Source organism: Mangifera indica, chromosome 1, assembly GCF_011075055.1.
Source record: "Mangifera indica cultivar Alphonso chromosome 1, CATAS_Mindica_2.1, whole genome shotgun sequence".
NCBI lineage: Eukaryota > Viridiplantae > Streptophyta > Magnoliopsida > Sapindales > Anacardiaceae > Mangifera > Mangifera indica.
The window spans coordinates 27,310,669-27,337,536 of record NC_058137.1 but is presented as its reverse complement, the minus strand read 5'-3'; the positions used below and the strand labels follow the sequence as shown (position 1 = coordinate 27,337,536).

The 26,868-nt window shown below is 35.6% G+C and overlaps 10 protein-coding genes and 1 non-coding gene across 13 annotated transcripts; 9 read left to right on the top strand and 2 right to left on the bottom strand.

The window, feature by feature from the left end:
- Window positions 1–349: 349 nt before the first annotated feature.
- Window positions 350–1,005, top strand: LOC123194684 (2S albumin seed storage protein-like). Its single transcript, XM_044608032.1, has one exon. It carries the CDS (start codon window positions 391–393, stop codon window positions 805–807), a length of 417 nt encoding a protein of 138 aa, XP_044463967.1. The 5' UTR covers window positions 350–390; the 3' UTR covers window positions 808–1,005.
- Window positions 1,006–2,318: 1,313 nt separating this feature from the next.
- LOC123195415 (2S albumin seed storage protein-like) lies at window positions 2,319–2,941 on the top strand. The gene has a single exon (XM_044609098.1). It carries the CDS (start codon window positions 2,340–2,342, stop codon window positions 2,745–2,747), a length of 408 nt encoding a protein of 135 aa, XP_044465033.1. The 5' UTR covers window positions 2,319–2,339; the 3' UTR covers window positions 2,748–2,941.
- Window positions 2,942–4,234: 1,293 nt separating this feature from the next.
- TRNAL-AAG lies at window positions 4,235–4,315 on the top strand. Its single transcript has one exon. It is a non-coding gene; the product is annotated as a tRNA-Leu (tRNA).
- Window positions 4,316–5,160: 845 nt separating this feature from the next.
- On the bottom strand, window positions 5,161–12,259 carry LOC123228297 (polyubiquitin). Of its 3 annotated transcripts, none has more exons than XM_044653665.1 (3): window positions 12,104–12,259; window positions 10,116–11,482; window positions 5,161–7,215 (listed from the first exon to the last, which is right to left on the bottom strand). In XM_044653665.1, the coding sequence occupies exons 2-3, from the start codon at window positions 11,480–11,482 to the stop codon at window positions 5,385–5,387; spliced, it is 3,198 nt and encodes a 1,065-aa protein (XP_044509600.1). In that variant the 5' UTR covers window positions 12,104–12,259; the 3' UTR covers window positions 5,161–5,384. The 3 variants fall into 3 exon arrangements, with proteins under 3 accessions (XP_044509600.1, XP_044509593.1, XP_044509583.1); XM_044653658.1 differs by lacking the exons at window positions 10,116–11,482; window positions 12,104–12,259 and adding an exon at window positions 8,023–8,171 and having other exon boundaries at window positions 5,161–5,867; window positions 6,096–7,214; XM_044653648.1 differs by lacking the exons at window positions 10,116–11,482; window positions 12,104–12,259 and adding an exon at window positions 8,023–8,171 and having other exon boundaries at window positions 5,161–7,214.
- A 977-nt stretch (window positions 12,260–13,236) lies between these two features.
- LOC123228317 (gibberellin 2-beta-dioxygenase 8-like) lies at window positions 13,237–15,058 on the top strand. Its single transcript, XM_044653676.1, has 2 exons — window positions 13,237–13,862; window positions 14,384–15,058. Exons 1-2 carry the CDS (start codon window positions 13,411–13,413, stop codon window positions 14,934–14,936), a joined length of 1,005 nt encoding a protein of 334 aa, XP_044509611.1. The 5' UTR covers window positions 13,237–13,410; the 3' UTR covers window positions 14,937–15,058.
- Window positions 15,059–16,382: 1,324 nt separating this feature from the next.
- LOC123193631 (protein NDR1-like) lies at window positions 16,383–17,360 on the top strand. Its single transcript, XM_044606728.1, has 2 exons — window positions 16,383–16,958; window positions 17,115–17,360. The coding sequence occupies exons 1-2, from the start codon at window positions 16,383–16,385 to the stop codon at window positions 17,358–17,360; spliced, it is 822 nt and encodes a 273-aa protein (XP_044462663.1).
- Window positions 17,361–17,938: 578 nt separating this feature from the next.
- LOC123193547 (polyubiquitin 11) lies at window positions 17,939–19,085 on the bottom strand. The gene is made up of 3 exons (XM_044606617.1): window positions 18,860–19,085; window positions 18,298–18,807; window positions 17,939–18,144 (listed from the first exon to the last, which is right to left on the bottom strand). Exons 1-3 carry the CDS (start codon window positions 19,083–19,085, stop codon window positions 17,939–17,941), a joined length of 942 nt encoding a protein of 313 aa, XP_044462552.1.
- A 174-nt stretch (window positions 19,086–19,259) lies between these two features.
- Window positions 19,260–19,484, top strand: LOC123193463 (the record flags this gene model as incomplete). Its single annotated transcript, XM_044606508.1, has 1 exon — window positions 19,260–19,484. A coding segment is annotated over one exon (225 nt), but the record flags the coding sequence as incomplete, so codon positions are not given.
- A 1,291-nt stretch (window positions 19,485–20,775) lies between these two features.
- LOC123228329 (protein NDR1-like) lies at window positions 20,776–21,714 on the top strand. Its single transcript, XM_044653687.1, has one exon. The coding sequence runs from the start codon at window positions 20,985–20,987 to the stop codon at window positions 21,612–21,614; it is 630 nt and encodes a 209-aa protein (XP_044509622.1). The 5' UTR covers window positions 20,776–20,984; the 3' UTR covers window positions 21,615–21,714.
- A 1,436-nt stretch (window positions 21,715–23,150) lies between these two features.
- LOC123228338 (protein NDR1-like) lies at window positions 23,151–23,701 on the top strand (the record flags this gene model as incomplete). Its single annotated transcript, XM_044653697.1, has 1 exon — window positions 23,151–23,701. A coding segment is annotated over one exon (459 nt), but the record flags the coding sequence as incomplete, so codon positions are not given.
- A 94-nt stretch (window positions 23,702–23,795) lies between these two features.
- Window positions 23,796–25,514, top strand: LOC123193387 (gibberellin 2-beta-dioxygenase 8-like). Its single transcript, XM_044606388.1, has 2 exons — window positions 23,796–23,830; window positions 24,853–25,514. The coding sequence occupies exons 1-2, from the start codon at window positions 23,796–23,798 to the stop codon at window positions 25,403–25,405; spliced, it is 588 nt and encodes a 195-aa protein (XP_044462323.1). The 3' UTR covers window positions 25,406–25,514.
- Window positions 25,515–26,868: the final 1,354 nt, after the last annotated feature.

The window sequence follows — 26,868 nt, the reverse complement described above, 5'->3', positions numbered from 1 at the left end:
CATGGTTCGGTGGTCCAGTTTGTACTTACAGGTAGAACACTGTCGTGCAAAGGCTGCTACAAACAAAAACTAGGTGTTTGTTTGGCTATGAAATCGCTTTTTGTTCATCTTTGTTGCGTTGTTGAATTGCTGCATCTGCATGCACACCACCGAGTGTTAGGCATGGTTTGGAATTATTTATTTGTAGATAAACTCTCGTGATTAATAGAACAAATTGCATGGCCAATTGTACGTGTGACCTTCATTCTCAACCACCAAATGCTTGCACTGAACACTTGATCTTACACGTATCAGACATGCAAATCCCAAAATCTCCTATAAATACTTCATCTTCCCACTTAACTCTCACCATTCAAATACAAGTATAAAAATAATCCCCGAGTAGTAGCAATGGCGAAGCTTTTACTTACCCTATCTGCCTTCGCAGTCCTTTTCCTGGTGGCCAACGCCTCCATTTACCGCGCCACTGTGGAGGTTGAAGAATCCTCAAGCCGTGGGCAGAGTTGCCAACGGCAGTTCGAAGAGCAGGACCGATTCAGGCACTGTCAAAGGTTCGTGCAACAGGAGATCCTGGGGAATGGACGCAGGAACCAGAGACAAGAAAACTTCAAGCAATGCTGCAAGGAGTTGCAGGAAGTAGACAGAAGGTGTCGGTGTCAGGGACTAGAGCAAATGGTGAGGCAGCAGCTGCAACAAGAACAACTCAGAGGTGAGGAAGTTGAGGAACTATATGAGACGGCCAGTGAATTGCCTCGCTTGTGCAACATTTCACCCAGCCAGGGCTGCCAATTCCACTCATCCTACTAGATTCACTTCCATGAACATGTTCATGAAGTGAAGTAGTAGTAGTAGAAGAATAAAGTTCACAACTCAGGCATTTTAGCTGGAGATTAAAGGGTGAATAAACAGTAGTAGAATCAGCACATTATCGTGTGTCTGGATGAGTCGAGACAATGTAATCGATCGAGTTTGTTCAATAAAAGTGCTGATTTAGTTTATTTTTAATTGTTTCTTTCCCCAACATTTTGAACTTCAAATGCATCATCTTCTGTTGCCAATCAACGTTGATTTAAAACAATAACTCATTGCACTTTCACCGAATTCGATTCCCTCTTCATGTCAAGTCCTTTTGTTCCTATATATGATAGAATCTTATCGCATGCTAAAGATAAAAGCAGTAGTCACTTATTCCAAATTTTATATATTCCATACTTCAATCAGAAGATGAATTTGTGACCACGATCAAAGGTTGAAACACTCTAGTGGAAGAGTGGAAAAATAACTTGACATGTCATATGAATTACAGGGTCTTTGTAATCAGTATTACATCTAAACTATGTGTTTATTTTTAATTTTATTCATTTAATATTAAAATCATATTAACCATGACATGTTATTGTGCAATTAATTATTATTTTATTTTTAATTAGATAAGAATATGTTATTATTTATGTACAAAGTTTTGTAGATTATTTGTGCACATAAAGTAGAAAATCTTATTAAGAAACAATTTTAATCTCCAAAAAAATTGAAAAGTTTATATATATCTAATAAACAGTTTCATATATACAGATATGAAAAGAAATATTTGTTTAATAAGTAATAATATATATACCTTCTTTGAGTATACAATTATATATATATATTTATATGTGTTGTCACATAATTAGGTGTTACTTTATTCTTAATTCAAAATCATACAATCATGTAATGATATATGTAAGAGTATACACATTTGTATACTTAAAGTGAGTACATATAATTTTATTGTTGTTTTATTAAAAGATAAAGAGTCTTGTTTTGATAGGTGTTATAACATATATTATATAAAATATTTTAATAATGTAAATGTTTAAATATTTTGATTTATCGATGGATATACAGATGATATGTCATTATGTGATTAAATGATTTTGAATTAAAGATAAATTGATATTCAATCACATTATCATACATAAATTGTACATCTAATTTATACTCAAAACTGTGTAAATATAAAATTATACTCAATCACATAATCATATATTATTCTAAGATGCAAATCTGAAACAGAAAATTTGAAATTTTATGATAAGATATATTTAACTGTATTTTCACTTTGCGAAAAGAATCAGTTAATTTCCATAGCAAAAATCCCAAAGGCATAAAGCTTCTTCATAAAAAGAACAAAAGGCTTTGTGCCAACAGATTGCATGTAAATTCAACGTGTGACCTTCATTCATAACCACCAAATACTTGCACTAAACACGTATAAGCCATGCAGACCCCAAATTCCCTTATAAATGCTTCATCTTCCCCCTCCGGCTCTCATCATTCAAATGCAAATATAATAAACGGCAATGGCAAAGCTCGTTCTCCTTCTATCTGCCTTCGCCGTCCTCCTCCTGGTGGCCAACGCCTCCATTTACCGCCCCACAGTGCAGGTTGATGGATCCTCGAGCCGTGAGCAGAGTTGCCAACGGCAGATCGAAGAGCAGGACCGGTTCAGGAACTGTCAAAGGTACGTGCTACAGGAGGTCCTGGGAGGTGGACGCGGGAACCAGAGACGGCAAAGCTTGAGGCAATGCTGCCAGGAGTTGCGGGAAGTAGACAGAAGGTGCCGTTGTCAGGGATTAGAGCAGATGGTGGGGCACCAGCAGCAACAAGAACAACTCAGAGGTGAGGAGGTTGAGGAGCTGTATGAAACAGCCAGTGAATTGCCTTGCATGTGCAACATTTCGCCCAGCCAGGGCTGTCAGTTCCGTTGACCTTATTAGAGATGAGTGTTACTGGCAGATGAAGTAGAATAAATAAAGTTAAACTACTCCGGCGTTTAAACTGGAGCAGCTAGTCAGCACATTATCGTGTGTGTTAATGAGTTGAAGCAATGTAATCGAGTTTGAATCATTAATAACAGTGTTGATTTATCTAAAATCATATTAATACTTGTTGGAGACTTAAAGTTTCATATCTAATAAATTCAATATAACTGAGTGGTATACAAATGTATGGATTAGACTTTAACACAAGTCAATTGATTTTGTGTAACATTAATTTCAATTTTTATATTTACAAACTAAATATATATTTTCGATATGATATCAAAGCACAAGTCAAATGACAGGTTTAACAGCGTAAAGTATTCTTGAAAACAAATATTAACGCACCTAGTCAAAAATTGACTGTGTCAAATGATAGGTCTAACAGCTTAAGGTATTTTTAAATGTAAGCGATAGCGCACCCAAACAAAAATCAACTGAGTCAAATGACAAGTTTAACAGCCTAAACTATTTTTGAATAAAAGTAACAATACACTCAACTAAAAATCGACATAACCAAATGACAGGTCTAACAGTCTAAACCTAGGTGGTTGCATTTGGTGTTTGGTGTATGGATTAGACTTTAATATAAGCGAATTAGTTTTATATAATATGAGTTTTAATCTTTACATTTATAAACCCAATATTTCCGACAAGACTCAACAGCCTTTTATTTCTGTCTATGCTGCACATTCATTGAATTCTCCTCTTTCATATCAAGAGCTCTATTTTGTTTGCTTTCTCATTCATCAATTTGGAATTACTTACAAAGGAATATCTCACGTGACCGATCGAAAAGAGACATTTAAGTTTTATGCATTATGCATATAACAAATATTAATATAATCAACAAATGTCAAGAACACTACCTGGCGACCACAGCCTCCATCTACCGTACCACTGTGAACGTTGAAGAAGAAAACTGGATCCGTGGCAAGAATTGCCAACAGCAGTTTGAGCAGCAGCAACGATTCAGGCAGTGTCAATGTACGCTCAGAAGGAGATCAAGGGGAGTCAAGGAGGAGGCTGGCTCAGCTCTGACGTTAACCAGAGACAAAAATGCCGCCAGGAGTTGCAGTAAGTACACAGAAGACGCCTGTGGCACGGACTAGAGAAGAACATCAACAGTCAACCTATGCAGGGCTGTGAGTTCCGTTCACTATACGAGTCGTTTTAGATGCAGGGCGATGAGTGGAAGATGAATAAGTGCATGAAATGTGGTATTAGAAGAAATAAATTTGAGTGTTACTTATGGCTTTGCATTTAAGTGGGTGGGGGAGGGAGAGGGGGGTTGGAGAAGGGAATAAAGAAGTTGAGGCACTGTAATGGAGTTTGCTTGATGGGAGTCGTAGTTCATCTTTACAATATCAAGACAAAATAGCTCCCCTTCTCCTCTTAATAAAATAAAAATATAGTGTTTCAATTACCCTCGCCATGTTGAGATGGCCGAGTTGGTCTAAGGCGCCAGATTAAGGTTCTGGTCCGAAAGGGCGTGGGTTCAAATCCCACTCTCAACATTGCACTATTTTCCAAAAAATTTGTTTTAATATAATATTTTTTTTCTCTACACTTTTTATCCTATTCTTTTCATTATTTTTTATAAAATATTCCTTTTCACTTCACTTTTTTCACTGTATTTTCTATTCTATTAATTATTTTTATTTAAAATATTAAAAAATCTTTTTATTGAGATATTCTATACTTGAATTTGAGTTTACTTGAGTTGATAGAGTTCATTTTGATTATATTTGAGTCAAATTCGAAAAAGTTTAACTCAATCTAACTAAAGCCATAACCAACGTTTTTAAAATTAAATCAAATATTAATCGCGTGATGAAAGTGATTTGATTTAGGCAATAATTAGATCATTTGCTCAAATAATATTCAAAAGATTTTATTATAATTAATAGATAAATCATTTGAATTGTTTTTACATACAAATAGCTTTAATTTGATGACATGTATGTTTTAGATTGATGGATGAGCTCTTAGGTTTGAGTCCAAACAATAAATTTAAAATTTATTTATATTTTTCTATGTTTAACCCATGTTTTTGCATAGTCAAATCATGGACTGAAACAGTTCAAACAATTAACTTCCATGCAATCCAATTCAACTTTTAAAATAGTTTTTAATTAAAATTATATAAATTAGATTTAAATATATACTAAATAAAAAATACATTATTTAGATTGAAAACTTTTCATCCTTTAAATAATTTTATTATAAAATATAAAATAAAATTTTGAGATTGAAAATCCCAAGATCCATCCAATTCATGTTGTTCAACAAATTCCAATGCCACAACTAGAAATTAGTAATATGGTCCATGGCTCGATTAGTAACCCAACCAACTTATAACTTGCACACATGAAGATAACATACTTATTAAACCAACTGCAAACGAGCTTCACATCATCCAAGTCCATTATCACAAAGAAAACGTAACAAAAAAAGGAAAAACACAAACATTTGGATAGAACATAGCTTTGTTACTTATTTTAAAATCGAGCAATAAAACTGGTCATAAAGTTCCACACACACAAGCCTACCGGATCAAGAGACACTTGCATGACCAAATGATGCTCAGGAACCACCTCGGAGGCGAAGGACAAGATGCAGGGTAGATTCCTTCTGGATATTGTAATCAGCCAAGGTGCGCCCATCCTCCAGTTGCTTCCCGGCAAAGATCAGCCTCTGCTGATCAGGAGGAATACCCTCCTTATCCTGAATTTTAGCTTTTACATTATCAATGGTGTCTGAGCTCTCAACCTCCAAGGTGATGGTTTTTCCTGTCAGGGTCTTCACAAAGATCTGCATTCCTCCACGCAGCCTCAACACCAAGTGCAGGGTGGATTCCTTCTGAATATTGTAATCTGCAAGGGTCCTTCCATCTTCAAGCTGCTTGCCAGCAAAGATCAACCTCTGCTGGTCCGGTGGGATACCTTCCTTGTCTTGAAGTTTTGCCTTCACATTGTCAATTGTGTCTGAACTTTCAACCTCCAGAGTGATTGTCTTTCCAGTTAGAGTCTTAACAAATATTTGCATGCCACCTCGAAGACGCAAAACCAGGTGAAGAGTTGACTCCTTCTGGATATTGTAGTCAGCAAGGGTCCTGCCATCTTCAAGCTGCTTACCAGCAAATATAAGCCTCTGCTGATCTGGTGGGATGCCTTCCTTATCTTGAATTTTGGCCTTCACATTTTCTATGGTGTCTGAACTCTCAACTTCCAAAGTGATTGTTTTTCCAGTCAAGGTCTTCACAAAGATCTGCATCCCTCCCCTCAAACGAAGCACCAAGTGAAGGGTGGACTCTTTCTGAATATTGTAGTCAGCAAGGGTCCTCCCATCTTCAAGCTGTTTGCCAGCAAATATAAGCCTCTGCTGATCTGGTGGAATGCCTTCTTTGTCTTGGATCTTTGCTTTAACATTATCAATAGTATCTGAACTCTCAACTTCCAATGTAATGGTTTTTCCAGTTAAAGTCTTCACAAAGATTTGCATACCACCACGAAGGCGAAGCACCAAGTGAAGAGTTGATTCCTTTTGGATATTATAGTCCGCAAGGGTACGACCATCTTCAAGCTGCTTCCCGGCAAAAATCAGTCTCTGTTGATCACCTGGGATGCCTTCTTTATCCTGAATTTTTGCCTTCACATTATCAATAGTGTCAGAACTCTCAACTTCCAAGGTGATAGTTTTTCCAGTAAGGGTCTTCACAAAGATTTGCATGCCACCCCTAAGACGGAGCACCAAATGGAGGGTTGATTCTTTCTGGATGTTATAGTCCGCTAGGGTGTGGCCATCCTCGAGTTGCTTACCAGCAAAGATAAGTCTCTGTTGGTCTGGAGGAATACCTTCCTTATCCTGAATTTTGGCCTTAACATTGTCAATAGTGTCTGAACTCTCGACTTCCAAGGTAATAGTTTTTCCGGTGAGAGTTTTCACAAAGATTTGCATGCCACCCCTCAGACGCAGAACCAAGTGAAGAGTTGACTCTTTCTGGATGTTGTAGTCTGCAAGGGTGCGACCATCCTCAAGTTGCTTACCAGCAAAGATAAGTCTTTGTTGGTCTGGAGGAATACCTTCCTTATCCTGAATTTTTGCCTTAACATTGTCAATTGTATCCGAACTCTCGACTTCCAAGGTGATTGTTTTGCCAGTGAGAGTTTTCACGAAGATCTGCATGCCACCCCTGAGACGCAGAACCAAGTGAAGAGTGGACTCTTTCTGGATGTTGTAGTCTGCAAGGGTGCGACCATCCTCAAGCTGTTTACCAGCAAAGATAAGCCTTTGCTGGTCAGGTGGGATCCCTTCTTTATCTTGGATTTTTGCCTTCACGTTATCAATAGTATCTGAGCTTTCAACCTCAAGTGTAATGGTCTTTCCAGTAAGAGTTTTCACAAAGATTTGCATCTGTGGATCAAGAGAACACAACATTTGAGAAATTGCAGGCACATAAAGTTCTGAACTAGCACCGGAACACCAATCAATTATCACACCCACATACAGACCATTATCCAAAACAATTCAACATCAATAAGGATTTCTTCAAGCCCAATTTTCACAGTCATTACAAATAAATAATCAACAATATAAAATTAAAAAAATAATCACCAACTCGAAACAGAACAAACAAAACAATTCAGTTTTTTTAGAAACCCTCCCCGAATATTTTCACGCCATCCAAGAAATTCAACCATATCTCCAATTAAAACAAGGCCAAGAAACGAACTAATCATACGACATAGACCACACAGACAAAGAAAGAGGAAAGGAAATTACAAAACTAAAAATAAAGGCATATGAAACAAAAAATCTGAGATTCCATAAAAGAACATAAAACTAACTAATATAAAAGGTGAGTTTAATCCCACATAATTCACAATGAATTAAAGCGATGGAAACCCTATATCCAGCCGATAATCCAAACGAATTAAATTTCATTCATAAATCACAAATCAAAATTAAAAAAGGAAATTTTTAACGATCATGACATAACACAAAAACAATCAGAATTCATGCATGATAGGCAGACAATTAGTATGTCCTATCGTTCAAGAAAATAAACAAACACATGTAAACTCAATCAAGCAACAAATCCTTCCCAATCTCTAGATCAAACACAAATTAATCAATAAGGAAATTTGATAATCACCAGATCAAGAATTATGATTCAAAAAAATCGATTGAAATAATAAAATCTCATATGAAAGAAAATTACCTTGAAAAGTTTGATTAGACCCTTGAATGCGAGAAAATTACAGGAAGAGAACTAGAATTGAAGAATTTCGATGTCTTTTTGGAAGAGTCATGGCTCCCATATTTATGGTGGAGATTGCCGACCTAACGAAGAAAAGCAAAAGAAAACAAAACCAATGAGATTGTGGCACGTGTTAATTTGGCCAGCACGCCAAGATTAGTCTAGATTCTTATCGTGAACGACGGGTCTTACTAGAGAGTCCATTTCAAAGCGAGTTGGACACGCGGAAAATTACACCATACTTTGTGAATTGAGTCATTAAAAGTTTCCGATAAAAATAATAAATAATAAATCACACTTTTCATTTTAAATATATTTTAATTAATAAAAAATTATATTATAAAATATTAAAAATTGAAAATGATTATATATTATCTTTAATTTTCACTTGTTATAAAATTACTATATTCTTTTCCTGTTCCATCTCTTCTTCTTTACGGCCTACGCTTTAAGACATTTTTCGCCAAGGTTTTAGGCTCAAACCTTGGTGGGAAAATGTTAATCAAATCATTCTTCGAAACAGCAGGTTTATTTGAAGTGGGATTATTGAAATTGTACAACATTGCTAAATGTGTATGCAATTATCATTTAACTTGAAGCTTGTTCTAAACCATATTTCATAATTTTTAAAAGCCCTTTAAAATGTCTTTGAAAATCTTCTTTATATATATATATATATTGTTCATTTGAAGTGATAATTGACCAATTCAATGTTTAAGCTTCTACCTTAAGCAATGAGTTGTTCTGGGTGCTTGTGCAGATAAGAACAGATTCTTTGTCCAGGATCAACGTTCATATCTGGGCAATTTTGAAATGAAAAAGCCATTACTATAATCTTGAACATGGCTTGCTTGTATTGGTTGTCTAACCTTAATTGTGAGTTAATTAGGGCTGGATTCGAGCCGAGCCAGCTCGAGCTCGAGCTCGGCTCGGCTCGGCTCAGTTCGAACCCGAAATGAGCCGAGCTCTACTCGACTTGATCGAGCTCGAGCTGGCTCGGGTTGGCTCGATAAATTTTTTTTTTTAATTTTTTATACAAAATGACATCGTTTTGATTCATATATATACACAAAACGATGTCGTTTTGATATGAAAAAAGAATCAAACCGAACTGTAAACGAGCCGAGCCAAAAACGAGTCGAACACGAACCAAGCCGAACTCGAACCGGTCATAAATAGACCGAGCCGAGCCCGAACTGGCTGTGAGCCGAGCTCAGCTCGGCTCGAATCCAGCCCTAGAGTTAATGAACGGCTCAACTTTGATGCAATCCATGTGACATGACTTTGCCTCTTCCTCTTGTATTTTTCACCCATGGTAAGACTTGTGCATATGGGTATCACCACAGATAATTTCTTTGTTTCTTTTTTTTTTTTTTTTTTTTCAAACCAGAAACATGCCGATATGTGTTGGATGAATAAATACAAAATGCAGTGACTGAATTCATGCCCCTTATATCAAGAAAATCAAGATTTCACATTTATAATCACTATACCAGATAAATCAAGATTTCACAAACATATCAAAGATTAGAACCAAACCTTCACATCATAAACTTTAATACTCCACCCATTTTAATAACCCTTTAACTCCCTTACAGATAATTTCTGCTCACAGTAGTTTGTATTGTTCTCATATTCAGTAGTGATGTACATACTAGGGAATGCTGATCCTTGGAATTCCATAAAATTTTTAAATCCCCAGAAGAGCAATTTGTAAGGGGTCTAACTAGTAGTCGGTGATTTAACGAACAAAAATAGCTGCTAGTATTAACTCAGGCAAGAACATACACGAGGGATACATATACTAAGCACTTGAATAGGTATTTATTTAATATAAGTTTTAGAACTGATTACATGATCTAAAAGAAGGCCAGTATCAGCATCTAAGAAACACACTGCAACAAACAAGGATAAAACTAAAAAGTAAAAGACTGTTTTTACAACTTATTCAAGACATTAAACATTGGCAGCAGCCTAGAACACACCACACAAACCACAGATCTAACATAACATAAACAAACCAGATCTATGCAAGCGCATGACCAATTCAGAAACCCCCACGAAGTCGGAGCACAAGATGTAGGGTGGACTCCTTCTGAATGTTGTAATCAGCAAGGGTCCTTCCATCCTCCAGCTGCTTCCCAGCAAAAATCAACCTCTGCTGGTCTGGTGGGATCCCCTCCTTATCCTGGATCTTAGCCTTAACATTGTCAATTGTATCTGAACTCTCAACTTCTAAGGTGATGGTCTTTCCTGTGAGGGTCTTCACAAAAATCTGCATACCACCCCGTAGACGCAGTACCAAGTGGAGTGTGGATTCCTTCTGGATATTATAATCTGCAAGTGTCCTCCCATCTTCAAGCTGCTTACCAGCAAAAATGAGCCTCTGCTGATCTGGTGGGATACCCTCCTTGTCCTGGATTTTCGCTTTCACATTGTCAATTGTGTCAGAACTCTCAACCTCCAAGGTAATGGTTTTCCCAGTGAGAGTCTTCACAAAAATCTGCATACCACCTCGGAGGCGAAGAACCAAGTGGAGGGTTGACTCCTTTTGAATGTTGTAGTCAGCAAGAGTACGGCCATCCTCAAGTTGTTTACCAGCAAATATAAGCCTTTGCTGGTCTGGTGGGATTCCTTCCTTATCCTGAATTTTGGCTTTGACATTATCAATGGTGTCAGAGCTTTCCACTTCGAGGGTGATTGTTTTTCCAGTGAGGGTTTTTACAAAGATCTGCATACCACCCCTGAGACGGAGGACCAAGTGAAGGGTGGACTCCTTCTGAATGTTATAATCAGCAAGCGTGCGTCCGTCCTCAAGTTGTTTACCGGCAAAGATAAGCCTCTGCTGGTCTGGTGGGATTCCTTCCTTATCCTGAATTTTGGCTTTGACATTGTCAATGGTGTCAGAACTTTCAACTTCAAGGGTGATTGTCTTTCCAGTGAGGGTTTTTACAAAGATCTGCATACCACCCCTGAGTCGGAGGACCAAGTGAAGGGTGGACTCCTTCTGAATGTTGTAGTCAGCAAGTGTGCGTCCATCCTCAAGCTGTTTTCCAGCAAAGATAAGCCTCTGCTGGTCCGGGGGTATCCCTTCCTTGTCCTGAATTTTGGCTTTGACATTGTCAATGGTGTCAGAGCTTTCCACCTCCAGGGTGATTGTCTTGCCAGTGAGGGTTTTCACAAAGATTTGCATACCACCCCTTAGACGGAGGACCAAGTGAAGGGTAGACTCTTTCTGGATGTTATAATCTGCAAGTGTACGCCCATCCTCGAGTTGTTTCCCAGCAAAGATCAGCCTTTGCTGATCTGGAGGGATCCCTTCCTTGTCCTGAATTTTTGCCTTAACATTGTCAATGGTGTCAGAGCTTTCCACCTCAAGGGTGATTGTCTTTCCGGTGAGAGTTTTAACAAAGATTTGCATCTACAGAAATTAAAAATCACCTAATCAGAATACAATAACACAAGACAACAGAAGCAAAAACAATAAATCAGGTACATGTTCAAAAACATGTAGCTCATCATCAGCATATGGATAATCTCAAACAGATTGGCCATACAGGGTTAAGCTTATAGACCGTGACATGAAAATAAAAAAAGAAAATAAATTTTTAGGGTACACAGAAAAAGAAAATAAAATTCCCGATAGATAAATACTCAATTATACAAATCTTACAGAGTTAATAGATAAAAACCTTTAAAACGCCAACAAGGTACTATATCCTAGCAGAGATATTAAGACGCAAAAGCCAAACCCTAAATCGTAATTACAAAAATCTGACACACAAATACGGTATCACCAATAACTTCAACAAATCAACGATTGATTAATAACAAATTCGAAAAAATTAACAGGCTTATATAAAGACTTGTAAAGATTAAATGCAAATAGTTCACAAATTGCCGCAACAAGATTATCATAGATAAAACCGAACCCTAATTATAGAATTAAAAGAAATCTATAATCCATTCACCAATAACAAGCCAAATATCCCTATTATGATCAATAAAGAAACATAAAAAAGAACGCCAGAGAGAAAACTACCTTCACAGAAATTTGAAGAAGGCTTCGATCTAACAAATTGGGAAGATTATCTGATAATTGGCGAAGAAAGGAAGTTCCGGGTTGCTTCTTTTATAGTAATGATTGATGGTCAAAATGACAAAACTACCCAATTGCACATCCAACAAATTACTGCCACGTATATATTTTTCTGTCCTTCTGTAGTCAGCACGCACGCCAAGATTAGCTTCTCTAACCTGTTGGCTGAAAGCGGGTGGCGGATTTACATTGTTAGGAACTCTTAACGGCGATATTGTCACGCTCGTTTAGCACGAGTACAACCACGCGCAATTATGTATCATGATTTATTTATCCCCCCTTTTGTGTGGATATAAATATATATTTTCCTCCCACTCTGGGGTATGGTTTGGGTGTAAAAATATGTAATTTTAAATAAAAAATTTAGATTTAAATCTTTCTAATAATTTATCAAAGATAATTCAATTTAAATAAGATTTATCATCAAAAATATATTATTTATATTTTTATAAATTAATATAGCCCACTTAAAGTCTTTATTTTTTCTGAAAATTATTATTAAAAAATTTATGCTTTGTATTTTTAATTTTTTTAAAAATTAAATAAACAAAATATTATAACAAAAGAATTTATAAATAATTCTATCATCTAAAGTGATGTGGCTGACGCATAGGAAAAGCGTGTGGGTGTGATTGGAGAATGGAGTGGATGGGTTGGTGTCCGTTACGTGTGCCGCTGGTTTTTGCCAAACGGAGTTAGCTACGAGTCAACCCTTTACTTAGAAATTTCATTTTATTTTCTCATTATTTTATTTATGCCATTGTTTGTTTTTAGGTGAAATCATTTCATTTTATAAAAGGATATTTTCCACTTTGAAGTTGAAAAATTCATTTATAAAATTTATTAATTCTTTTTATAAAATTAATAAAAAGAAAAAATTATTTTTTTTATAAAACTAATAAAAGGGTATCACCTTCATAAGTATTTTTTAATATACAAAAGGAGTCTTATATATGATTTATAGAAAAGTTATTCTAAAAGATTTTTCCATATAATTTCTCTTTCAAATAAAAGATTTTTTGGAATAATTGTGACTGACCGACAAGATGTGTGTACAAAATTGAAGAGCTTGAAAGATTATTGGATGAGTACTTCAACTGCCAGCAACTGTGTGACCATTGTGAAGATGACAAATATGAGAATCAAGAAAATGATTTTCCACTTTGCCTAGGTGAATATATTGTGGCTCTTGTTCTACCATTTGAGGGATGAGAAGATAGTCCGAGCCATTTCTCTCCCTCTTTGACACCATGGATGATACTATTGAACCTCCATTTCAAGAAACCTACCCTACCCTCTTCGACAACATCTCTGAAAAAGAAGGAGATGAGAGCTGGCTAAGAATGGATGATGTAGAATACTGTGAACTGCCACTGGTTGATCTTTCTCTTTTGAGTTCGAATTCTGAGCACTTAGACAAGTGCATAAAAGAGATGGCTGAAGCTGCCAGTGAATGGGGTTTCTTTCAAGTTGTAAATCATGGGATTCCTCAGAAAGTTCTAAAGAACATGCGATATGAGCAAAATAAGCTGTTTCATCAACCCTTTAGCAAGAAGGCTGAAGAAAGCTTCATGAATTTTTCAGCTAATAGCTACCGTTGGGGGAACCCTTCCGCTACTTCTTTGAGGCAATTTTCATGGTCAGAAGCCTTTCACATCCCTCTTACAGATATTTCAAGGTTGGATGAATGCAGCAGGACCAGGTACTTGATTACATTTAACATTATCTGTAGAGATTCTTTAAACTTGAACCTCTTGCAATGCAAGCAACCATTCTTCTTCACAGAAGTCCACTTACCAAATGGCCAAAAGCCACACACATAGATGTCGACATTCCAAAGGGCACGTCAAACTTAAATGCAGAGAGGGACACATGTACAAAGTAGGAAATTAATTTGATTTTCAAAGCTTTAAATGTCATCTATATATGCTTATAATTTCCAAACCTTATCCTACTCATATCGTGTAAAATGCCCATGCAAAAAATTGCAGTCCCTACTCAGTCTATTGGATGAGAGATTCTTGTGGTGATCTTGACTCCTAAAAGAAATTCACGATTTCATTGGTCAATATGAATAAGATGTCATATTCATTTACTTATTTATTTAGATTTATATCAATCGATTGGTCAGAAAATAAGCTCGCGTGCAAAAGGCTTGTGTGTAAGATAATCAAATGTTGTCCATATTAATTGCTTGTTTCTTATTTTACTTCTCTAATTCAGATCAAGTGTTGGGTTGTCTGCAACAAAAGCTGGGAGTTTGGCTGAAAGGTTGGCCGAGTATTTAGCGCATAATCTGGGGGTCAAATCCTCATATTTTCGAGAAAATTGCCTGCCAAGCTCCAGTTATCTTCGCATGAACAGATACCCACCGTGTCCTTTATCTTTTGAGGTTTACGGCCTCATCCCCCACACTGATAGTGATTTTCTCACTGTATTATATCAAGACCAGGTTGGTGGGTTGCAGCTGAGGAAAGATGGAAGATGGCTTAGTGTTAGACCAAATCCTCAAGTTCTAATTATCAACATAGGCGACTTATTTCAGGCATTGAGCAATGGAGTGTACAAGAGCATTGAACACCGAGTGGTTGCTCAATCAGAAGTTGAGAGATATTCCGCGGGGTATTTTTATTGTCCATCTGATGAAGCAGTGATAGAGAGCCTGAGCAAGCCAGCAGTGTATAGAAAGTTTAGTTTCGATGAGTATAGACAGCAAGTCCAAAAGGATGTAAGAGCTACAGGCGACAAAGTAGGGCTCTCAAGATTCCTCTTATAAGAAGAAAGGAAGTTTTCTTCCTATTTATCACAACTTAATATTCTTAAGCAAGTGTATTATATATGCTTATTGTCTATCAATGTGTGCACATATATAGGCCAAGGACTTATTCCCACCCAAAATTTCATTGTATTTTCAAATTTGTATTCTTTAACTATTAAAAATTCAAACTTTTATTCATGAATAATTAAAATTAACTAGATCTATTGGGTTTCAAAGGTAAAATTGTAAATTTAAATAGTAATATATGAAAAATAATAAAACACTAACTATTTCCCCCGAATATTTAAAAAAACTAATAATTTTTTTTTAGATTAAATTTTGAAATATTATATTATCTCCTTAGGGTTTTTTCCTTTTTCTTTCTCTCTCAGGCCAGCACCAGCTTATGTGTGTCCTTCTCTCTCTCCCTTTTTGTTCCAATTTCCAATGCTTTCTCTTTGTCTCCGTCTGGTTATAAAGATGGGAAAAAGGCATCGGAAATATAAAAAGAAGGGAAGAGAGACAAATGATGTCGAAAAAGAAAGAAATCATATAAAGTAAAATATAATATTTTAAAATTTAATCTCAAAAAAAATTATTAGTTTTTTAAACTTAAAAAAATACTTAATGTTAACTTATTTAATTAAATTTAATTATTTATGAGTGTGTATTTAAACTTCTAATAATTAAAAGATAGCAATTTAAGGATATAATAAACTTTGAGTGAGAATAATTACTTTGGCTTGTATGTACATGTACAATTGCCTTCGCATTCAATGAGTTCAATTCAACCCAGAAATTAATTATTTAAGTCTGAATTAGTTTAAAATATGAAAAATGTTACATGTGAGAAGAAATTTTGGCCAAAAAAGTGTGAAAACCATTTTTATTGACTGGAGGGACGACAAAATTTCTTATAAATACACACCTACACCCTCATCTCTTCGTGTAATACACATTTTTTCATCCAAAAATTCTTAAGTTTTACTTCTTATCTCTTCACTCTTGCCTCTTTCTTCTTTTTGTCATAGCTTTGGTTTAATAAAATCATAATTTTTATTTTACAATTCAATCATTTTACCATTTATTTTATTATATTTATAACAAAAAATAGTTATTTGTCATATTTAAAATTTTAATTACATTGGCCATGAACGGTAAAGATCTGATCTATCCTTTGACCGGGTCAAAGACCCGTCCACCCGGTCCGAATCTCAAAACATTGCAGAACAACCAACTCTCGCCCGCCAAGTCTGACAATATTCCACCTTTTTGATAAATTACATAAACGCAGCCCTCAATAATTGATCTCTCTTTATCTCCATCTGCTAGGCCTAGACAACATTCATCTATCTTCAGTTTTCAATTTCCCACCTTCATCTTCTTCTTCTCCCTCACAGTCATTGGCTATTTAGTCTTCTGCAACAAAGAAAATAACATTGTTTCTGTTTTTCTGTTTTCACCATGCCAACAAAGAGAACTGACTCCTGCTGCCAGGGCTGCAGCTGCTGTTCCCTAATCTCTTTTGGTCTAGCCATTTTTTACCTTTGGGCAAATTTTCATCTTTCAAACCCAAAGTGCTCCATACAAGACTTCTATCTTCCAGCTCTCAACAACTCTTTAAACTCCGCAGACAACTCCACTCTTTACTTCCAGTTAAAGCTTAAAAACTCCAACATACTCAAAGGTATTTACTACGATCCTGTAAACGTCACCCTAGTCAACAAATCAAATACCACTACCTACATTGGAAACTATGTTGTTCCCAAATTTTATCAGGGGTTCAGGAAGACAGCTGTGAAGGATGGCAGTGTTGACGTTGATAAGGAAGTGGTTAAAAGCGCCGTTTTTGACAACGGGACGGCGATTTTCGGGGTTGATTTGGCGACAGCCGTGAGATTCAAGGGATTTTTCTGGACGACTAAAAGGCATCGGATCAGGGTTGGGGCCGATGTGGAGGTCAACGATGAAGGTACAAAAGTCAACCAGAAGAACATTAAGCTTTCTCAAGCACCTTTGAGTTTGAGGATTTGTGGGGCGGTGGGAGTTTTGTTGAATTTTTTGGTTTTTATTTTGCTTCATTTCTAGTGAAATTTTGGGTTTTTTCTTTCTCTTAAAATTTTCTGAAATTGTTGCTGTATTGTTTATTTAATTTTTGAGTGAGAATTATGATTATTGTTGTTAATTGGAGAACAGATCGATATTGTTTTGGGTTTGAGGTTTTTCTACGCCATTTCACAAGAATCGATTGAGCTAGCTTTAATCTCTATCCATGTCATGATGAGTCTTATTTTCCAGGTTTCTGAATTTGGGAAGAAACCCAGAAAATCGTTGAGAAGGATCCAAATATTTAATTTCAAACTACATGTTTCAGGAGCCAATAAGATGGAGTTGGCTTTGCTAGCAGAACTTCAGAAACTTTTTGCACTTTCTGAGACCTGATTCAGTCTGTGCATTATCAGAAGTTCTGTGGATGCATAGTCAAATCACGGACTGAAACAGTTCAATCAAACAATTAACTTTGATCCAATCCAATTTAATTTTTAAAATAGTTTTTAATTAAAATTATATAAATTATATTTAAAAATATACTTAATAAAAAATACATTATTTAGATTGAAAACTTTTCATCCTTTAAATAATTTTGTTATAAGATATAAAATAAAATTTTCGGATTGAAAATCCCAAGATCCATCCAATTCATGTTGTTCTCAACAAATTCCTATGCCACAACTAGAAAATAGAGATTAGTAATATGGTCCCTGGCTCGATTAGTAACCCAACCAACTTATAACTTGCACACATGAAGATAACATACTTATTAAACCAACTGCAAACGAGCTTCACATCTTCCAAGTCCATTTTCACAAAGAAAACGTAGCAAAATAAGAAAAAACACAAAACATTTAAACATAACATAGCTTTGTCACTTACTTTAAAATCGACCTGCAAAACTGGTCATTAAGTTCCACACACACAAGCCTACCAGATCAAGAGACCCTTGCATGACCAAATGACACTCAGAAACCACCTCGGAGGCGAAGGACAAGATGCAGGGTAGATTCTTTCTGGATATTGTAATCAGCCAAGGTGCGCCCATCCTCCAGTTGCTTCCCGGCAAAGATCAACCTCTGCTGATCAGGAGGAATACCCTCCTTATCCTGAATTTTAGCTTTTACATTATCAATGGTGTCTAAGCTCTCAACCTCCAAGGTGATGGTTTTTCCTGTCAGGGTCTTCACAAATATCTGCGTTCCTCCACGCAGCCTCAACACCAAGTGCAGGGTGGATTCCTTCTGAATATTTTAATCTGCAAGGGTCCTTCCATCTTCAAGCTGCTTGCCGGCGAAGATCAACCTCTGCTGGTCCGGTGGGATACCTTCCTTGTCTTGAATTTTTGCCTTCACATTGTCAATCGTGTCTGAACTTTCAACCTCCAGAGTGATTGTCTTTCCAGTTAGAGTTTTAACAAATATTTGCATGCCACCTCGAAGACGCAAAACCAGGTGAAGAGTTGACTCCTTCTGGATATTGTAGTCAGCAAGGGTCCTGCCATCTTCAAGCTGCTTACCAGCAAATATAAGCCTCTGCTGATCTGGTGGGATGCCTTCCTTATCTTGAATTTTGGCCTTCACATTTTCTATGGTGTCTGAATTCTCAACTTCCAAAGTGATTGTTTTTCCAGTCAAGGTCTTCACAAAGATCTGCATCCCTCCCCTCAAACGAAGCACCAAGTGAAGGGTGGACTCTTTCTGAATATTGTAGTCAGCAAGGGTCCTCCCATCTTCAAGCTGTTTGCCAGCAAATATAAGCCTCTGCTGATCTGGTGGAATGCCTTCTTTGTCTTGGATCTTTGCTTTAACATTATCAATAGTTTCTGAACTCTCAACTTCCAATGTAATGGTTTTTCCAGTTAAAAGTCTTCACGAAGATTTGCATACCACCACGAAGGCGAAGCACCAAGTGAAGCGTTGATTCCTTTTGGATATTATACTCCGCAAGGGTACGACCATCTTCAAGCTGCTTCCCGGCAAAAATCAGTCTCTGTTGATCACCTGGGATGCCTTCTTTATCCTGAATTTTTGCCTTCACATTATCAATAGTGTCAGAACTCTCAACTTCCAAGGTGATAGTTTTTCCAGTAAAGGTCTTCACAAAGATTTGCATGCCACCCCTAAGACGGAGCACCGAATGGAGGGTTGATTCTTTCAGGATGTTATAGTCCGCTAGGGTGTGGCCATCCTCAAGTTGCTTACCAGCAAAGATAAGTCTCTGTTGGTCTGGAGGAATACCTTCCTTATCCTGAATTTTTGCCTTAACATTGTCAATAGTGTCTGAACTCTCGACTTCCAAGGTGATTGTTTTGCCAGTGAGAGTTTTCACGAAGATCTGCATGCCACCCCTAAGACGCAGAACCAAGTGAAGAGTGGACTCTTTCTGGATGTTGTAGTCTGCAAGGGTGCGACCATTCTCAAGCTGTTTACCAGCAAAGATAAGCCTTTGCTGCTCAGGTGGAATACCTTCCTTATCCTGGATTTTTGCCTTAACATTGTCAATTGTACCTGAACTCTCGACTTCCAAGGTGATTGTTTTGCCAGTGAGAGTTTTCACGAAGATCTGCATGCCACCCCTGAGACGCAGAACCAAGTGAAGAGTGGACTCTTTCTGGATGTTGTAGTCTGCAAGGGTGCGACCATCCTCGAGCTGTGCATATATATAGGCCAAAAGACCTATTCCCACCCAAAATTTCATTTTATTTTCAAATTGGTATCCTTTAATCATTAAAAATTCAAACTTTCATTCGTGAATAATGAAAATTAACTGAATCTATTAAGTTTCAAAAGTAAAATTGAAAATTTAAATAACAATATATTAAAAATAATAAAACACTAACTATTTCCCCCAAATGTTTAAAAAAGCTAATAAGTTTTTCTAAGATTAAATTTTGAAATATTATATTATCTTCTCAGGTCTTTTTCTTTTTCTTTCACCTTATTTCGAGGCTATCACCAGCCTTTGTGTGTATCTCTCTCCCTTTTTGTTTCTATTTCCAACGCTTTCTCTTTGTCTCCATCTGGTTATGAAGATGGGGAGAAGGTGTTAGAAATGTAAAAAGAAAGGAAGAGAGATAAGTAGTGTCAAAAAAGAAAGAAATCATATAAAGTAAAATATAATATTTTAAAATTTAATCTTAAAAGAAATTATTAGTTTTTTAAACTTAAAAAAATAGTTAATATTAACTTATTTAATTAAATTTAATTATTTATGAGTGTGATTTAAACTTTTAATAATTAAAAGATTGCAATTTAAGGATATAATAAACTTTAAGTGAGAATAATTACTTTGGTATGTATGTACACGTGCAATTGCCTTTGTGTTCAATGAGTTCAATTCAATTCAGAAATTAATTATTTATGTCTGAATTAGTTAAAAATATGAAAAATGTTATATGTGAGAAGAAATTTTGGCCAAAAGAGTGTGAAAGCCTTTTTTATTGATTAGAGGAGCTATAAAATTTCTTATAAATACCCTCCCCCTCATCTCTTTGTATAATGCACACTTTTTCATCCAAAAATTCTTGAATTTTGTTTCTTGTCTCTTCACTCTTACTTTTTTATTTCTTTTATCGTAGTTTTGGTTTAATAAAATCATAATTCTCATTTTACAATTTAATCACTTTATTATTTATTTTATTATATTTATAATAAAAAATAGTTATTTGTCATATTTAAAGTTTTTATTGCATTGGCCATGAACGGTAAAGATCTCAAGCTATCCTTTGACCGGGTTAAAGACCCGTCCACTCGGTCCGAATCTCAAAACATTGAAAAACAACCAACTCTCGCTCGCCAAGTCTGACAATATTCCACCTTTTTAATAAATTACAGAAACGCAACCCTCAATAATTGATCTCTCTTCATCTCCATCTGCTAGACCTAGACAACATTCATCTATCTTCAGTGTTCAATTTCCCACCTTCATCTTCTTCTTCTCCCTCACAGTCATTGGCTATTTAGTCTTCTGCAACAAAGAAAATAACATTGTTTCTGGTTTTCTGTTTTCACCATGTCAACAAATAGTCGTCAGCCCGACTCCTGCTGCGGAGGCTGCAGCTGCTGTTCCCTAATCTCTTTTGGTCTAGCCATTTTTTACCTTTGGGCAAATTTTCATCTTTCAAACCCAAAGTGCTCCATACAAGACTTCTATCTTCCAGCTCTCAACAACTCTTTAAACTCCGCAGACAACTCCACTCTTTACTTCCAATTAAAGCTTAAAAACTCCAACATACTCAAAGGTATTTACTACGATCCTGTAAACGTCACCCTAGTCAACAAATCAAATATCACTACCTACATTGGAAACTATGTTGTTCCCAAATTTTATCAGGGGTTCAGGAAGACAGCTGAGAAGGATGGCAGTGTTGACGTTGATAAGGAAGTGATTAAAAGCGCCTTTTTTGACAACGGGACGGCGATTTTCGGGGTGGATTTGGCGACAGCCGTGAGATTCAAGGGCTTTTTCTGGACGACTAAGAGGCATCGGATCAGGGTTGGGGCCGATGTGGAGGTCAACGATCAAGGTACAAAAGTCAACCGGAAGAACATTAAGCTTTCTCAAGCACCTTTGAGTTTGAGGATTTGTGGGGCGGTGGGAGTTTTGTTGAATTTTTTGGTTTTTATTTTGCTTCATTTCTAGTGAAATTTCGGGTTTTTTCTTTCTCTTAAAATTTTCTGAAATTGTTGCTGCATTGTGATTGTTGTTGTTAATTGGAGAACAGATCGATATTGTTTTGTCATGGGTTTGAGGTTTTTCTACGCCATTTCACCAGAATCGATTGAGCTAGCTTTAATCTCTATACATATCATGATGAGCCTTATTTTCCAGGTTTCTGAATTTGGGAAGAAACCCAGAAAATCGTTGAGAAGGATCCAAATATTTAATTTCAAACTACATGTTTCAGGAGCCAATAAGATGGAGTTGGCTTTGCTAGCAGAACTTCAGAAACTTTTTGCACTTTCTGAGACCTGATTCAGTCTGTGCATTATCAGAAGTTCTGTGGATGCAAGAGGTGCTAAAACAAGCTACGTTATTCAGGTAAAATATTCTTTTGTTTTTGTATGTTCGGCTTATGAGTCCTCTAATGGATCACATTATGTTCTGCTTACCCATGGTGAGCTGAAGCAACAGCAAATTAGAGGATATGAATGCGATCACTTAGGAAATTATTCTGTTTTGGGATTATCTGCTTCAAGTTCTTTTTGAAACAGAGTAGTGATTCTTCTCATTCTCAGTAAATTTCTGGGTTCTGGGTTTCATCATGAATCCCCTGCGTACCCAGTCTGGGTTACTCATTCAAGTCCATGTGAGTAGCTAACTGCTAATTTATGCGACTGATAGGCCCAACAATTGGTTCCAATTCTTTTGCTTGTGGTGAAGTGTCTAACGTGGCCTTAGATTTAAATAACTCGAATATAAAATAATTAGTGCTAGTTCAAATTTGATTTATTTGACTAGTCATTTAGTGACACCGATCCAGAATAAGAATTATCAAAGATGAAAAAAACCTTTGGTAAGACAATGTTTGATACAGTGATACTAGTAAAATGTTGATCCTGAACCAAACTTGACAAGCCAAGCTAAAGTCTTAATTCGAATTTAACTTCAAAAGTTCTCACTGAATTTATCCACGACATAATTAATTTTCAAATTAATTCTAATGCATTGAATAACATATTAATAAAAAGAGTAACATGAAAATCATGCTTATTAGGAAAGCAACCTGAACGGCCGTGCGGCCTACTTGACTGACCGACAAAATTTACAAGGCCACCATTTCTGTCACCCACACAAACGTCCGATCTTTAAGCTCATTGAATTATATAGTCAATACGGCGACCACGAGGTCAACCTCCCATTTCCGACTCATATAGCTTCAGCAGAATCCACAAGTTCCATTATAAAAAGGAACTACAAAGATGTCCCAATTACTGATAAATATTTAATTTTTGAATCACCCCCTTCTTCTTCTTCATCTTGTTTCACTTCTGCAACAGAGAATAAGCAGTCTTTCTTTCTGTTTCTATTTCTATTTCTATTTCCGGTTTTGTTTTCCTTTTTTCCATGCTTGATGAGCCACAAGGTTTTTGCAGATGTTGCTGCAGTTTCGTCTTTACTTTAGTTCTCACCGCCTTCGTCATCTGGCAAAGTCTTCGCTCTGACAAACCTAAATGATCCATACAAGACTTCTATCTTCCAGCTCTCAACAAATTTTTAAACACTCCAGACAATACCACTCTTTACTTCAAGTTAAAGCTCCAAAACCCCAAAAAAGACAAGGGTATTTTTTACGATCCCGTGAACGTTACAATATCCAACAAATCGAATACCACCACCTCCTACATTGGAAGCTACTTGGTTCCCCAATTCTATCAAGGGCACAAGAAGACAGCTAGGAAAGACGGCAGCGTTAAGGCTGACAAGGAGGTGCCTGAACGGGCGGCTTTTGTCAACGGGACGGCGGTTTTCAGAGTGAATTTGGCGACGGCGGTGAGGTTCAAGATCATATTGTGGAAGGCTAAGAGGTATAGGATCATGGTTGCGGCCGATGTGTTGGTCAACGATAATGGCTCAAAAGACCCTGTTGGAAAGAAGAAAAAGAAGGACGTTAAGCTATATCTCAAGCTCCAATGAGCTTGAGGCTTTGTGGAATTGTGGGAATTTTGTTGAATTTTTTGTTTTTATTTTGCTTAATTTCTAATAAATCTTAATGCCTTTACAAATCATTTGGACTTTTGTGTTTTTCTTTCTTAATTTATTTTGACATTGCTGCTGTAAAAAAATTTTCTTTTCTAACAGAAATATAGAAAGGAGAAAATTATGTCTTATGGAGATGCTTCAGAGAAAGTACTCAGGTGCTGTTCTGATGTCAAAGTGACGACTTTGTTTAGTTGCCAATTATAGGCTACATAGCTGTCCAAAAGGCAGCGGGTCCAATGCTTTGGCGAACAAGGCGAAGCGAAGATGTAAACGATGTCAACTTTTTACCAAAGATGGTCAAAAATAATTTCATTAATTCTTTTTTATTTTTATTAAATTTAAAACTATTTGTTGTTATATCGACAATAAAAAAATTATTCATACAGAATCAACAGTTTTAGCTTTAATAATAATTAATTATTATATCCAATTTTTTTTTTGATAATCATCTGTAAGAGATAAATGAATTTATTCAATGGCTTCAAATATCTTCAATAACCTTTTTGATAGTCATAAAACTTGTTGACAATCTCTTTATGACCTTAAAATTTATCATTGATCTGTTGACTATCTTAAAACTTATTAAAGATCTTTTTAACAATTTTGAACCTCAACAAAGACCTTAGAAATTGTTAATAACTCTCATGTTAAATCTAAAATTACTCAAAACATGTCTAAAAGCCAAAGATTATGCCAAAAACTGTTTACAATTTGTTGATAACTCTATACTCTAGATGTAAATAACCCTTGGTGATAATAAAATGAGTGTTTTTTTTTATTGCTTAAAATTTCTGTCAAGGCGTTGAAAAACCACTGGTCATCTTAACCATACTTTAGGCAATGTTATTATCGCCTTGAGTAAAGCGTTGCTTAAACTTGCCTGAGCCACGCCTTTGACACCTATGATAGACTATTTATTGTAATCTTGAGCTTAAATTCCGGAAAATGGGCGCATATTTTTCCTTCCTTTGTTTTTTCTCTTAGTGGAAAAGTAACCTGTAACTTCTCTTAAAGACTGATATCCTGGAAGTTCTACAATATGCTCTTCTATTTTCTGGGTTTAAGTGTGAATGTAACTTGGTCAGAAAATAAGCTCACGTGCAAAAGGCTTGTGTGTAAGATAATCAAATGTTGTTGATATTAATTGCTTGTTTCTTATTTTACTTCTCTAATTCAGATCAAATATTGGGTTGTTTGCAATAAAAGCTGGGAGTTTGGCTGAAAGGTTGGCCGAGTATTTAGCGCATAATATGGGGGTCAAATCCTCATATTTTAGAGAAAATTGCCTGCCAAGCTCCAGTTATCTTCGCATGAACAGATACCCACCGTGTCCTTTATCTTTTGAGGTTTATGGCCTCATCCCCCGCACTGATAGTGATTTTCTCACTGTATTATATCAAGACCAGGTTGGTGGGTTGCAGCTGAGGAAAGATGGAAGATGGCTTAGTGTTAGACCAAATCCTCAAGTTCTAATTATCAACATAGGCGACTTATTTCAGGCATTGAGCAATGGAGTGTACAAGAGCATTGAACACCGAGTGGTTGGTCAATCAGAAGTTGAGAGATATTCTGCGGGGTATTTTTATTGTCCATCTGATGAAGCAGTGATAGAGAGCCTGAGCAAGCCAGCAGTGTATAGAAAGTTTAGTTTCAATGAGTATAGACAGCAAGTTCAAAAGGATGTAGGAGCTACAGGCGACAAAGTAGGGCTCTCGAGATTCGTCTTATAAGAAGAAAGGAAGTTTTCTTCCTACTTATCACAACTTAATATTCTTAAGCAAGTGTATTATATATGCTTAATTGTCTATCAGTGTGTGCATATGTATAGGCCAAAGGACTTATTCCCACCCAAAATTTCATTGTATTTTCAAATTAGTATCCTTTAACTATTAAAAATTTAAACTTTCATTTGTAAATAATTAAAATTAACTATATCTATTAAGTTTCAAAGGTAAAATTGTAAATTTAAATAGTAATATATAAAAAATAATAAAACACTAACTATTTCCCCCGAATATTTAAAAAAACTAATATTTTTTTTAAGATTAAATTTTGAAATATTATATTATCTCCTTAGGGTTTTTTTCTTTTTCTCTCTCTTTTTCGAGGTCATCACTAGCCTCTGTGTGTGTCTCTCTCTCCCTTTTTGTCCCTATTTCTAGCACTTTCTCCTTATCTTCGTCTGATTATGAAGATGGGGAGAAGGTGTTGGAAATTTAAAAAGAAGGGAAGAGAGACAAATGGTGTCGAAAAAGAGAGAAAGAAAAAGAAAAAAAATTCTATAGGGTAAACCTGGCCATGGTTCATGAACTGACGGTTTCGGTTTAGAACCGTCAGTTCATGGTTCAAAAAAATAAAAACCCTGAATCGAAACCATTACAGGATAGTTTGTAATCAGTTTGGAGCCGACAATTCCGATTCATGGCCCCAGTTCAAAACTAACATTAAATTGTCGATTTTGATTCATGACCTTGATTTATTTTTTTAATTAATAATTATAATAATTAAGAATAAAAAAATTTAAAAAAAGCTTAGATTTAATTTTTCAATTAAACTTTTTACGCATTCTTTTGAGATTTAGAAGAATTAAAATCTACATAGTTCTATTTACTATTTTTTGATAATGAATAAATTAAATTATATAATTAATTATGAAAGATAATGAAAAAAATAATAATAATAGATAATAAATAAAATTAATTATAAAGATACATTTTATAATTAATTATAAAATTGTATAATAAAAAATAATAATAATTAAATTATAGAAACAAAAATTAGAATTGATAAAAATAAAGGAGAATTTAATTAAATTTGAGATAATTTAATTAAAAGATTGAAAGAGTATTATTAAGAATTGAGAGAATACAAAATAAGGAATGAGAGATTTGAAAATTTGAATAATATTTATAAATAAAATTTTATATTAAAAAATTTATAAAATAAAAGCCAAACAGCCCCTGCCTGCAAATGTTTTAAAAGCAGCCATATTTTAGAATTTTTCAGGGGACCCAGTCCCTGTAAATGTTTAAAACATGGCGGTCCCTGCAAATGTTTTAAAAAATTTGCATTTGCCTATTCATGTCAAAAAATACTGGTTTATAAATTTTTAAACTGGTAATTCATGAATCGGCTATGAATTGATAGTTTTATAATTCAAAAATATTAAAATTAAAACTAAATTATCAAAACG

Bases quoted from the DNA above. Each gene is read 5' to 3' on its own strand.
- LOC123228317 (XM_044653676.1), top strand. From the start codon at position 13,411: ATGGATGATACTATTGAACCTCCATTTCAAGAAACCTACCCTACCCTC. The intron at 13,863-14,383 runs GTACTTGATTAC...TCTCTAATTCAG, and splicing joins GATGAATGCAGCAGGACCAG to ATCAAGTGTTGGGTTGTCTG.
- LOC123193387 (XM_044606388.1), top strand. From the start codon at position 23,796: ATGTCTTATGGAGATGCTTCAGAGAAAGTACTCAG. The intron at 23,831-24,852 runs GTGCTGTTCTGA...TCTCTAATTCAG, and splicing joins GCTTCAGAGAAAGTACTCAG to ATCAAATATTGGGTTGTTTG.
- LOC123228329 (XM_044653687.1), top strand. From the start codon at position 20,985: ATGTCAACAAATAGTCGTCAGCCCGACTCCTGCTGCGGAGGCTGCAGC.
- LOC123195415 (XM_044609098.1), top strand. From the start codon at position 2,340: ATGGCAAAGCTCGTTCTCCTTCTATCTGCCTTCGCCGTCCTCCTCCTG.
- LOC123228297 (XM_044653665.1), bottom strand. From the start codon at position 11,482: ATGCAAATCTTTGTTAAAACTCTCACCGGAAAGACAATCACCCTTGAG. The intron at 7,216-10,115 runs TTTCTGAATTGG...TCTTGATCCACA, and splicing joins GTGCTCCGACTTCGTGGGGG to GATGCAAATCTTTGTGAAAA.
- LOC123194684 (XM_044608032.1), top strand. From the start codon at position 391: ATGGCGAAGCTTTTACTTACCCTATCTGCCTTCGCAGTCCTTTTCCTG.
- LOC123193631 (XM_044606728.1), top strand. From the start codon at position 16,383: ATGCCAACAAAGAGAACTGACTCCTGCTGCCAGGGCTGCAGCTGCTGT. The intron at 16,959-17,114 runs GTGGGAGTTTTG...ATTGGAGAACAG, and splicing joins GTTTGAGGATTTGTGGGGCG to ATCGATATTGTTTTGGGTTT.
- LOC123193547 (XM_044606617.1), bottom strand. From the start codon at position 19,085: ATGCAAATCTTTGTGAAGACCTTTACTGGAAAAACTATCACCTTGGAA. The intron at 18,808-18,859 runs GTATGCAAATCT...TTACATTGGAAG, and splicing joins GGTGCTTCGCCTTCGTGGTG to TTGAGAGTTCAGAAACTATT. The intron at 18,145-18,297 runs GTATCCCACCGG...AGACCCTGACAG, and splicing joins AAAAATTCAAGACAAGGAAG to GAAAAACCATCACCTTGGAG.